At 40.0% G+C, this 13,637-nt stretch overlaps 1 protein-coding gene across 3 annotated transcripts in view; it reads left to right on the top strand.

Annotated features, from left to right (window-relative positions):
- Positions 1-3,056: 3,056 nt before the first annotated feature.
- Positions 3,057-13,637, top strand: part of gpatch8 (G patch domain containing 8) — a 30,067-nt gene continuing 19,486 nt past the window's right edge. For 2 of the 3 annotated variants that reach the window (XM_080009504.1, XM_080009505.1), the window contains exon 1: positions 10,806-10,876. Coding sequence is in view for 1 of the 3 variants with exons in the window: in XM_080009503.1 (XP_079865629.1) it covers positions 3,071-3,115; positions 10,799-10,876 (123 nt within the window). In the remaining 2 variants the exon portion in view is untranslated. Of the gene's footprint in view, positions 3,116-10,798; positions 10,877-13,637 lie in introns of those variants that run through there. The other variant, XM_080009503.1, reaches the window with a different exon arrangement.

Raw genomic sequence — 13,637 nt, 5'->3', positions numbered from 1 at the left:
TAGAGGGACAGCTCAGGTTGGACAGTTCGGTGGAAAAGTGAGAGAGGCCAGATTGAGATGGTTTGGACACGTGTGGAGGAGAGATGAGAGTTACATTGGAAGAAGGAGGCTGAGGGTGGAGCTGCCAGGCAAGAGGAAAAGAGGAAGCCAAAGAGAAGCTTGATGGAGGTGCTGAGGGAGGACATGCAGGCGGGTGGTGTCAGGGAGGAAGATGCACAGAACACAAGGTGTTGGTGGTATGTTCCGCTGTGGCGGCCCCTAACGGGAGCAGCCCAATTAGTAATAATAATAATAATAATTATAACCCACCTTTATTGTGATTTATCTGCATCATATGTTGAGTGTTCAAGCAGTGGCCACAGGATGGCAGTCCAGTCAACTGAATGATGCATGTTGGTGTCAGCCATGATAAACCAAAGGAATGACGTCAATAGTTGTAATAATGCGACAAAAGTCACATCGTCCACTGTGGAGCCTTCATTCAACACAACAGTTAATATAACACACAAGACACAACACAACACTATACAACACAACACACCACACAACACACCACACAACGCACCACACACAACACACAACACACCACACACATAACACAACAAACACCACACACACAACACAACACAACAGACCACACACCACAAAACACGCCACACACAACACAACACACCACACAACACACCACACACACAACACATAACATAGCCCATAACATAGCACAAAAAACAACACATACCATAACACATAACACAACACATAACACATAACACAAAAAAACACATAACATAACATAAAGTAACAAAACACATAACACAACACATAACATAAGACTTAACAACCCATAGCATAACACACAACATAACACAAAACACATAACACAACACATAACATAAGACTTAACAACCCATAGCATAACACACAACATAACACAAAACACATAACACAACACATAACATAAGACTTAACAACCCATAGCATAACACACAACATAAAACAACACAACACAACACATAACACAGCATAACATTACATAAAGTAGCAAAACACATAACACAACACATAACATAAGACATAACAACCCATAGCATAACACACAACATAACACAAAACACATAACACAACACAACACATAACACAGCATAACACATAACATTACATAAAGTAACAAAACACATAACACAACACATAACATATAACACAACACATACCATAACACAACCCATAACATAACACATAACAACACAAAACATAACGTAACACAACATATCACATAACACAACACATACCATAACACATAACATGACCCATAACATATAACAACACAAAACATAACACAACATATCACATAACAGATAACACAACCCACAACATAACACAAAACACAACACATAACATATAACATAACACATAACATATCACATAGCATAACACATAACACAACACATAGCATATAACAAATAGCATAACATTAGAGATAACATAACATATCACATAACAAAACACATAACACACAACATAACATTACATAACATAAGATAACATAACACATAACATTGCACACAACACAACACATAACATATCCGATAACATAACAAATAACAACACATAACACATGCTGTAACACATAACATAACACATAATATAGCATAACACATAACACGACATATAACACAAAACACAACATAACATAATATAACACAACATAACATAACACTACACATGTCACAACACAACACATAACACATAACATTACACCTAACACATAACACAGCACAACACAGCACATAACGTAACACAACCTAACACATAAATAACATGGCATAACATAACACATAACATAACATTACACATAACACAACACATGCCACACAACATAACACATAAGATAGCACATAACATAATGCACAACATAACACAAAACACAATGTATCGGATAACATAACAAATAACAGAGCATAGCATAGCATAACACACAGCACACCACATAACACAAAACATAACATAACACAACACAACATAACACATAACATAACACATGACATAACATAAAAAAACATCACATGGCATATACCATAGTACACAACATAACATAACACAACACATAAAGTAACAAAACACAAAGCATGACATAACACAACATAACACAGAACATAACCCATGATGTAACACATAGCATAACGTGACATTACATGTGACATTACACATAACATTACACATAGCATACCATAACACATAACAATAATACACAACATGATATAGAACATAACACAACGAATCACATAACATAACACAACGTAACACATGACATAACACAACACAACACATAACATAACACATGACATAACACCACACATAACATAACACAAAACACACAACATAGCATAACACATTACATAACACATACACACAACATAATAGAACACATAACACAACACATAACAAATAACACAACAGATATCATAACAAATAACATAACACGTGACATAACAAATAACATAACACGTGACATAACATAACACATGGCATACCATAACATATAACTTAACAAACAACATAACACATAACATATATCATAACCCAACACATAACATAACACAACACATAACCCAAAACATAACACATAACACTACACATAACATAACACAAAACATAACACATCACATAACATAACACATGACATAACATATAACATAACACAACCTTACACATAATGTAACACATAACATCACAAATGACTTAACAGAAAACATAACAAACAACATATAACATAACACAACAAAACACAAATAACATGACAAATAATATAACATATGACATAACACACCATAACACAGAACATTAGAGAATGCAAAGCTGCTTACTGGTGTTACTGTGTTACTGCTTTATTTTTGTTGTTGAGGTCTTTCAAATATTTCTCCCGTTTCTCACCTTGCAGCGTTTCCGCAGGTAAAGTCGCTAAATGACGTCATGTACAAGTGCCCCTCCCCCCGCAGCAGAAGCCCCGCCCCGCAGCACAAACCCCGCCCCCTGCAGCAGAGCTCAGTGCTGCTGCTGCTGATGCTAGAAAATGGCTGACAGATTCTCTCGTTTCAACGAGGAGCGTGATTTCCAGGTAAAGCGCGTCCGCCGCACAACACACCGCAGACACCGCTTCGCATCTGTCGACACGCGTCGTCTCAAAAGTCTCAAAATGTCGCACAACGGGCGAATGTGTGATTTAGCTCGACGCGCTAGCCGCGCTAGCCGCGCTAGCACCGCAGGCTAGCCGCTTAGCCGCCGCTTAGCCGCCGCTTAGCCGCCTTAGCCCGTGTGTTGTGGCGTCTCCGAGCGGGTTTACTTCCCTGTCACGGGAACAATGCTGCGTGGAGCGCGACACTGCGGTACAACTACACGGAGAGCCTCGGATGCTAATGCTAACTAGCCTGTTGTGACCTTGGGACGCTGCTTGTCTATGGAGCGAGCTAGCAGCAGCTAGCCTGCAGGCTAACGCACTGTCATGTTAATGTGCGCTTTAACTCTTTCAATTGTCTAAAAAATGTAGTTCAACTTGTATTTAGCCACAAACACAACACTGTAATACTGATGTTATGTGTACAAGACTGGGATGTACAGCGGATTACTTTGCTTCTGCTTCTATTGTTTATGATTTCATTATTATTATATTTTACATTAATTATTCTCATTGTTCTCACTTTTGTATTTAATGGCACACGTAGAGTGATAGAGACGGTTCAGTTCATGAAGACTGCTGATATAATAATAGTAATATTGCTTCTAATAATAATAATTATAATACTAAATCACTGTAATATACTGTAGACCAGGTGCTCACAAACTGGCGAAAACATTTCACTATATTAGATTGATGAAATGCAATCTATTTTATATATAATTTCGTTTTAAATTCCTTACCATAGTTATTTTCACTAGATTGGATAAAGATGTAAATCATTATTTATCTTGTCTTGGACTTTTTTTTTTTTTCTTTTAGCATTATGTTTTTCAGGATGTGAGATAATGTCCTGATGCTTTATTTTTGCTGTGCGTTTGCACATTTTGACAGCCCGGGTACAGTACCGAAGGCCACGGAGGATCCAGATAGTTTGGTCATGTTGGTGACACAGGCCAAACATGAGCAGAACGCCACACGTTACTCATGTTTTCCACACTCACTGTTTTTGCAGCTGTGACTTAACATAACTTGACTCAACGTTCATTATGTTTTTGGGGAAATATCTTTCTGCCTCTATCAAAACAATGATGTGGTCTGTGTCTGACCCCTGGCAGATCTGGGAGGCTTTCACAGGAACTTATATTCCATACTATATATTTTTTTCCATCCTCATCATTTTTGTAAAAAATAAAATAAAGCATCCCGTAATAGTTCTTTCCCCGTATCAGTTCTTTCAATGGCTGATAAACGCCAATCAATGTTATAAATATTATGAGTAAGGCAGAAGGGATCTGTGATAGCTAGGCGAGGCTCTCACAATGATATTTTAACGGTATTATATAGTCAGCTTATTGACACTGGAAGTGTAATAATTGACAGAAATGATCCTTTCTGGGGGGGGGAAACCATTTTGTTAGACGAATGTCCAACTCAAATTATTTAATGTTAAAAAGTGAAATTGACTCCTTAGGCCCCCATGCAGCTCCTCAAAATAAATACATCTAAAATAAACTGGCAATTTTGTTGGGAGACATGGGAACGGCCAGGACGCACCGTGGACCAGATATCGCTCTCTCTCCATTATGCAATCCACTGTCCTGAGCTAAGAACGTCCCTCTGTTTAAAATGTTCATATCATACAAGTAGAAATAAACAACAACAATAGATCTAAAATAAAAACCTAGTAGAACCAACACAGGAGCCGCACGGGAGGCGCGGTGCGCGTGGAGGAAAAGACCCACGTACTGACTCAGATCCAGCCTTGTTTACCGCTTTTTTTTTGTGTACAGCTTTTTATTTGTGGAGATACGCTTTATATAAAACATGATATGAATGTTGTGTCTCCGGAAAAGCTTTTTGAACTGGGAAGAGGGGTTGGTTGAATGACCAGGAAAGGGAGGTAGAAGTCCGTCCCCTGCCGCGACGTAAGGACATTTTGACAAATCGTGACAAGGGGAGCTTTCAGAACCAGTGAAAGACTAAACACAAAGTTTGCCTCTGGGGCAGAGAACCCTGCAAGAACCCAGATCAACTCGTCAATTTGTTCTTATCCTGTTCTGAACACATCTTTTTGGTCAAAAACTGGTACTTGTTCTTAACTGTACCTCCACCTTTAGGACTCGTCCACACTTATATGGGTATTTTTTAAAACAGTATTTTCTCACCGCCGTGCAGATGTGTATAAATACATTGCCCCTGATAGTTCTCAATCCACGTCTGCGGCTCAAACTACACCGTGCTGTGTGTGCTGTTGTTTTCGGCGCCCAAGAAGAAGCCCATCGCTGACATACTCCCAATGTTCTTCTGTGGTGTGAGATAAAGGTTTATCGCCCCCCCACTGGCCTGGCATGCTTATGTGAGCGTTTTCAATCGTTTTTGTGTTCTCTTGTGGACAGAGATACAGAAAACACTGTTTGTGGTGACAGGCATTCTTTTAAAAACGGGGAGGGGGAAAATTTTTTTTAAACATACCCATATACTGTAGATGTGGACGAAGCCTTATTCTGCTTTACCTAAATTCAATTGCCTCCTGCCTAGCAAGGCTCCAATACACAGTACAAGTACAAGTACAGACAACTCACTCTTGGGAACTTGCCGATACAGAAACTGAACTTTACAGTTGAGCTTATAGTGGTTTTGGCTGACTTTGAAGACCATGTGTGATTTATTATTTTCAATAATAGTTTTTTTTGTTTTTTTTTCTTTGCTTTGTTGATACAAAAAAACAGATAGGTCCAGGTATGTCATCACTTCCTGTGATAATACACATTCTCACAGAAACAACTGGAAATAATTTAGTACTCATGGTTTTGTTTTCTAAACTATAATTGGCTGAAGTTACAAAAAAAGAAAGTTGAATTTGCATGAATTATTACAGTCACAAATCCCAATTTCTTGGGTGAGTAGCAGTGTGGGCAGAGTTGTTCTGTGACGGAGGCTGCTGCAGCTCCGTAGAGACCTTCCAACCTTCTGGGTGTTCAGTATGCAGAGCCTTTCTCTGCCCGCTGCCAAGCAACACATGGTCTGTCCCTGACCACAATATCCACCTCCTGGGCTTCGAGTCGCTTTGGACAAAAGCGTGTGCTGAATGATGTAGTGTGAGGTTGCTTATCTGTTTCAGATAGAATGCAGTTCTGAGGAAGAATCAGCCGTTGGCTGTAGACTGTAGATTAGTCTGCAGCACCAATGTAATTTAACCTTCAACCAACACAACAATGAACTGGGGTCAGATACTAGAGGTGTGAATCCTCACTGGCCTCAAATACCAGGCCTTCATCGTTAACAATTCGACTGCACAACAATTCCCGATGCATCTCAATGCATTGCGTCGTCAATTTTCTGTATTACTGCACATCTGATTTTTCATCAATTAATACAATCAGTATTAAATAAATCCATACTCGTTTTTTTATTTAGAAACGGCTTTCAAAAATCAGACTTAATCACATAGCAGCTCACATTATCAGCTCACACATGTTAAATCAACTAACAAATAAACAAAAATAAGTAAAAACATAGGAGCTCTAAGACAGGGCATGTCCTGAATGTGACAAAAATGACTGCAGACAACAGGACTGCAGCCGTACTAAATAGCATCAAACTGCTAACTAGTTTATATAGTGTAGATAGTGTGTCGTTATTTGGTACTTGTTAATAAAAATAAATAATATCAAAATGTTTACACAAATGTCTGAACATTCTATTGTAAACCAAAATAAATGGTATAGGCCTGGCCTACCTGTGTTTGTGTGAAAATGTTCAATCCCAGTATCCATGTAAACCTACCTTTTTGACCTTTTCAGTAGAAGTAAAAAATTTCAAGTACAAAATTGCTCACTGCTCAGCATTTGGGAATTTGTAGGTTCTTGTGTAAGAACACAAGGTGATCGACGTGTTGTGGTTTGAGAGTGCTTCTTTCTGCAGTGACCCCATCTCCTGCAGTGGAGAAACAAACCTCTCTCCGCAGACACGCTTGTACCTGGGATGCACATGTATCTCTTGGACAGCCTGGAGAGGATGTGACTTCATGGACACGCCCCCGGTTCAAAGGATCCTCAGTGAGAGGCAGAGATGGGCTTGAGTGGTTGACCCATATGGGGTTTCAATGGCCCGTGTTAAGAGAGCAAGGCAGCCGATCGATATATCATGCCGATACTGTGTTATTTATTTTTAATAACATTTACAACATTAAAATATACAACATTTAATAATAATAACAATTGAGACACAAAATTACTGAACTTAATTGAACATTTGTTTTACACTGATGTTGTCTGCTTTGTCTCTGTTTGCTTGAGTCGATCTGCACTCTGTCTGTAGTGCACTTATTTTAAATGAAAATTATTTTGCAGATGCTTTTGTCCAAAGCGGCTTTTTAATACATTACATTTGTAACCAGGAAAAATTATTTATTTATTTTTGTTTGAACTCTCACCACATCCTGATAAAGCTGAAATAAGACAACCCAGTCAGTTTTTTGTGGGCTGCACATGTCAGAAAACATGAAGGAAGCCAACTCCCACCCACGGCTGGAGCGCCACCGGACCCGCTCACATCAAACCTAAGAGGTAATCATGGGAAGTGCTCTGTTGGCTTCACAGACCAGCACAAACCTTTTAAAGGAAAGCGGAATTAATACCAACTGTCCCCGACAAAACTGCGGACGTTGGAAATCTATGTATTGTGTGTGTCTCCACGATGGGCTGCGGCGCACCATCTGCTCGGCTTTTCGCCAAACAAAAGCGGAGTTTTATTTATTTTATTATTTGTATTTTATTTTCTGACCTTTCTGTAATTGAAAACAAAAAAAAAACAGGCCCCGCCCTATCCCATGGTGCTCCAACCTATGTGCTGCTCCAGCCACTGCGGTGTAATTGGGAACAAACTTTTAAATGAGGCCTTGTAGATCTAACATGAGAAGGGTTCAACTCGATTGATTATTTCTCGCTTCAAATTTGTTCAGAAGCAGATGTTGGTGTCTTGATAAAGTGAAATAAGTGAAAGTTTAGATTAGATGCGACAGAACCGGAGAAAAGCTCAACCCGATTGAATCACAGAACTAGGAACTTGTGCTCAAAACTTGTGCTTAGTTGTATTACCAAAGTATTTTATTTTTGTGTGGCAGATTTTTCACACAGCGTGCATCTTGTAAAGGTCATAATACTGAGAGCTTTTTTTGTCACTTGATGCTGATCACTGCCTCTCTCTGCCATATCTCCCAACATTTAAAAGTAATGCCCACAATCCCACAATTCAATGCAAGAGAGCAACGTTTCTGCGTAACTGCGTGAGCAGACGTAACTTTATCCAAAGCTGAAAAATCAACAATAAAGGTAGGCCATTATTTTGTGTAGGCTGCTATTTTAATTACAACAAAATATGTTCATTATAAATTAGTGGTCGGGTAGGGTTGTTTTTCCCATTATCACTGTCACTCAATCGATGCAGAAGCGTTCACGTCCGCATCGATGTGCATCTTAGAATGGAGAAATGACCACACCACTATCAGATACCACCTCTACTGTTTTGACACTGAACATCAGGAGATAAAGGCTTTTGACAAAAATGTCACATTCTTATTCAATACATTTATAAGAATTTGAAGTTTAGCCAGTCTGGGAGTCTCTTGGTTTGATTCTTAACTGTAAGACAGTTTTGTACGAGTGGTGTTTTTCTTCGACATCTTGACGTCTTTGCATCAAACATGTTTTTTTGTATCTTCTCTCTGTAATGTTTGACACCCCGTCAGGAGGAACTCTGTTGATGGTAGTGATCGCCAAGGAAACTGTCCTTCCAGACACTAAACACTGAGGCCACAACAGGCGTATTACTCACCCGAGTCACACTCAGACCGGCTCACAACCACGTTTTGTTCCCTCCCAATTCCGCTATGAAACCAAGCGGATCGCGAGCAAATCTGGTTTCTCTTTGTCACAGCCTCAGGAAGCGTTGATAGGTTCCCCAGCTGACATAAATCAGTTAATCCAGTGAAATGTTAAACTGTAAGCTTCACTGAATGTAACCCAAAGCACAGGCTGAGTAATTCACAAATTTAAAAAAAGTTGGTGTACTCTGTTTAAGCAGAACAGATATTATAAGGGGTCCATCATTATTCTCTTTGGCATTTTTCAGGCTAAAAGTGTCAGGAACACGACAACCGCTGAACCAATAGACATGGTTGAGATCTCGTTAGAACCGGGACATCTCAGACATCTGCTGGTTCAAGTTGATCCATATTGATCTACATTTAAAGCAGGATTTTAGTGAAAAACTGATTACATTTTAAACCTGTGCTGTCAGCATGCTGGACATTCAACACAGAGTATTTGTTCCATTGCATCTAGGACAGAGTTAGTCTGCAAGTGGAGTTGAACTTGTCAACCTGCAACGCAGCTCTTTATTCATTCTTAAATCATCAACAACCGCTGCAATAACTCTGTCCTGTGATGACCTGTAGGATGACAAGAGCACACAACCACCACCACCCACCCCCCCCCCTCTTTGGAGAACTATTTATCGTGAATCACCACGGTGAGACAAATAAACATAGAAACAAACATTTACACAAAAACATCAACATTGGACGACAACATGTATTGAAAAACAGTGAATTAGGTCCAGGAAAACTGAGACAACAACTGGTCACGTAGTTATGACAACAAATGAGGGAGAAAAGGAGAGGAATGCGCGTGCGTGCGTGCGTGCGTGTGTGTGTGTGCCGGACTTATCCCAATATGGTTCTGGTGTATAAGGTTGGTATTATGTCGTGGAAAGTGCCCCAAAGCCGCTCTCCGCAGCCCTGCCAGGTCAGCACATCATAAGCTACCAGGCGCAAGCCACCAGGACTCCAACCAAAACCAACCACGCCCCTACACCGACCCCCACCCAACAACATATGCTGTTGGCAATTGCAGTTGAAATTGCGGGGTGTGGGTTGCGAGTCCTCCAAGCAAGTCGAACCCGAATCACTCGCACCCCTCCTGCCCCGCAGACCCTGGTCTGGTGGAGTGTTGTTAATATGAGGCTAATAAGAGTATAATAATCAAAAGGCTAATATGTGTTCTTGACTAATATGAATGGGATTAAATATGCAATATGCGCATGTGTAATAAACACATCGTAAAAAGACAAATGCAATGAATAAGAAAAACATTTTATTTACATGTGACATGCATAGTAAGCTGGCGAGATTTAAATGTTGACATTCCTTCCTCACCACTAAGTCAGTCAAAAACCTATTCCCTGTTTTTTTTTTTTTTTTTTTTTTTTTGGTCCACACACATGAAGTTTGCTTGCAGCTCCAGAACAAGATTCAAGATTCAAGATTTTTATTTGTCACATACATATACATACTTTCATACATATATGCAGTGAAATGTAATGCAACGCACCCGGTGCGCACAACTGGTCTGAATCCTGTCCGTTTTACTTTAGTCACAAAAGTTTAAAACGTTTTTTTTTTTTGTTTTTTTTTTCAATAACATATTGGGAGGGGGGGTGGGCACAAACAAAAAAATTGTACCAATGAAGACATATGTAATGGCATTGAATTTGCATGAATTATTGCCAATACAAATCCTGATTTCCTGGAGGGCTTAACCCCATATTTTCTCTGTGTTTCAGGGTGGAAATCACTTTGACCAGTATGAGGAGGGTCAGCTGGAGCTGGAGCAAGCCTCTCTGGACAAGCCCATCGAATCGGTAAGGTCACGCCTGTTACACCGTCCATCCAAGCCGCTGTGAGAGTGGATGATTGGTCCAGGGAGATAGCAGAGCCACGCCCCTTTCCGCCCTTCTGTGTGTCTAGCTGCATCCAGTGTTCCTCCCAATGTGTATATCCCGTCTGATGTCCGATAATGTTATAGCCCCTCAACTCCCCACAGGCCTGTCCACCCTCTAGAGACCTTTAGGTAAGGATCACATACTTGACAGATCCTAGTTTTTAACTTGTGAACTCCTTAAAATGTCTTCTAGTCCCCCGTAAGCCATCATTAGTCGTCCATCATGAGAGGAGATCAGTGTGAAAGTCCAGAGTGGGTAAAGCACTGGCGCGTGACGTTGACAGGCTGTTCAGGGTCCAGACTTTGTTCTGTGAAATATTTTTGTAATACACATCAGATGATGCGCTAAAAAGTTGTCAGAAATTGTTATGATTATCTTTAAAACGTATGTACAGGTACTTCTCACTTAATGACCGAATTCCGTTTCTAGCACCAGGTCGTTAAGCAAATTGGTTGATGGCGAGGACCCGTGTTATTTTAGGGTAAGGGGGGTGGTTTCACTGGTGTATATAGTGTTATTTTAGGGTAAGGGGGGTGGTTTCACTGGTGTATATAGTGTTATTTTAGGGTATGGGGGGTGGTTTAACTGGTGTATATAGTGTTATTTTAGGGTAAGGGGGCGTGGCGTAGTGTGGCTGATGTAGTGAATACTGACAGACTGCGGGACTGAGATTGAGAATGGTGATGAGATGTATACAGTGTATATAGAATATATACAGTGTATAAAGGTTCTATATAGTGTATATGCAGTGTGTATGTATATACAGTATATGTAATGTATACATTATATTTCTAGTGTATATAGTGTGTGTTTATAGTGTATAAAGGGTGATGAGATGCTTCATATTGTACACAGTTTACAATTCAGACTTGTCAGAGAGCTGGTTGTAAGTCTGAACGGTTGTTAAACAGGTAGGTCCTTAACTGAGGAGTACCTGTATGTATAAATAAATAAATAAATAAATATATATATAAAACTTGGTCGTTGAGTGAGGAGTACCTGTATGTCCTTATTCAATTGTTTCATGAGCCATCTGAACGATAGGGATACTGATCGAAACATGACCCTTTGTTCCAAATGCAAATTACCCAACCTGACATTGGCTTTAAATTTGATGGGAACATGATAAAAATAATTCTTTTGATAGCACAAAAAGATCAGGATTAACTTGAATAATGGTGTGGAGTCACCTCTCACAGCAGGAGCAGAGCGTTGGAATGTATCTTATCAGATGGATTGGTGAACGCCGGGCGTCGGTGCTTCATCCACTCTGTGCAGCAGAAGAGCCTCACCTTTAAAACGCTGTGAGCGGTGACACCGTGTGTGACTCAGCGTGTGTGTGTGTCGTGTACTTGTACTTATTGTTGGTGTTCTTGTAGGACAGTTCTCTTATTGTACACAACTTGGGCTGTTGGACGTTTCTCTCCTGCAGCGATTTGGCCCATTTAGCTAAAGCAGCAGCGACCCGGTTTGTATCTGCACGCTCTGCTTTCCTACTCATATCTCTAGGGTCCTTGTAACGCTTCTGTCTTTCTCTCTCACCCTCTCTCTCTCTCTCTCTCGCTCTCCCTCTCTCTCGCTCCCTCCCTACTACACAGTGATTCGGTGTACAGTACCCTCTGTCATTCTGTGCTGGCATGGTGCTTGTGCAACTGGGACTGCATTTTACGCTCAAGAGGCTGGTGGATAATAGCGCAGGCAGCTCTCCTCCTCCTCTTCTCTCTCTCTCTCCCCCTCACTCCATCCCCCTCTTCCTGATGCGTAACGGTGAGCAGGCGCCGGTCGTCGCAGTCCGCTGGCCTCTCTTCAGTGTAGTGGATATTTTTATTACCAGAAAGATTCAAATAAGGTGAAAGCAAAATATAATTTGGTAATTAGCTTGTAACAAAGCATTATGCATTTAAGCTACATTTGTTCGAACTTGTCAAACTTGAATCCATTTGACCTTTATTATATATTAACACCCACATTAGACACATTTATATAAACATCTGAAAAGCAATAAATAATAATTTTGGCTCCGTTTTGTGATAATTATTATAATTATATAATTAATAATATAATTATATCATAATTATTCCCCATTATGGTGATTATTATGTACAGCGGGGGTTTCAACTTTTTATGATGACAATGTAATAATTCAACACATTATGTAATAACACAAAATTGCTGTCTTAATTTTTATCAAGTGTCCTCATCATCACTTGATGAAATTTCACTTTGTTGTAACCCCTGCCAAACAAATTGATGTAAAATAAAAACACAGGCACGGGAGAAATAGAATGTGGGGGGGGGGGGGCAGGGACTCAGAGTTAGGTTTACCTTTTTCAATTTCCATACAAGTAAGAAACTAAAGAAACAAAATAAATCTATACCTTATTGCTATTTTATAATCACAAGATCTGCATATACAGCGGGGAAGTGAGATCCGATCACAAGGTGTTACTCGACAGCTCTGAGCGGAGAGGGAGAGAGACTCTGCCCCCTCCCTCCCTCCCTCCCTCCCTCCCTCTTCACTGTTTCAGAACACAGTAAACTGCTCTTACACCGTTTCAATGCTCAGATTTCTCCTGGTGGATTAAAAAAAATAGTCTGTCATCATTGTCAACCGGTTGACAATTTAATTGTAAATCTTCCCAAACCTATTACATACTGTGTTACATGGCTCACCTGAAAT

The sequence above is a fragment of the Zeus faber genome (genome assembly GCF_960531495.2).
Source record: "Zeus faber genome assembly, chromosome: 11".
Taxonomy (NCBI): domain Eukaryota; kingdom Metazoa; phylum Chordata; class Actinopteri; order Zeiformes; family Zeidae; genus Zeus; species Zeus faber.
This window is presented reverse-complemented; position numbering and strand designations above follow the sequence as displayed.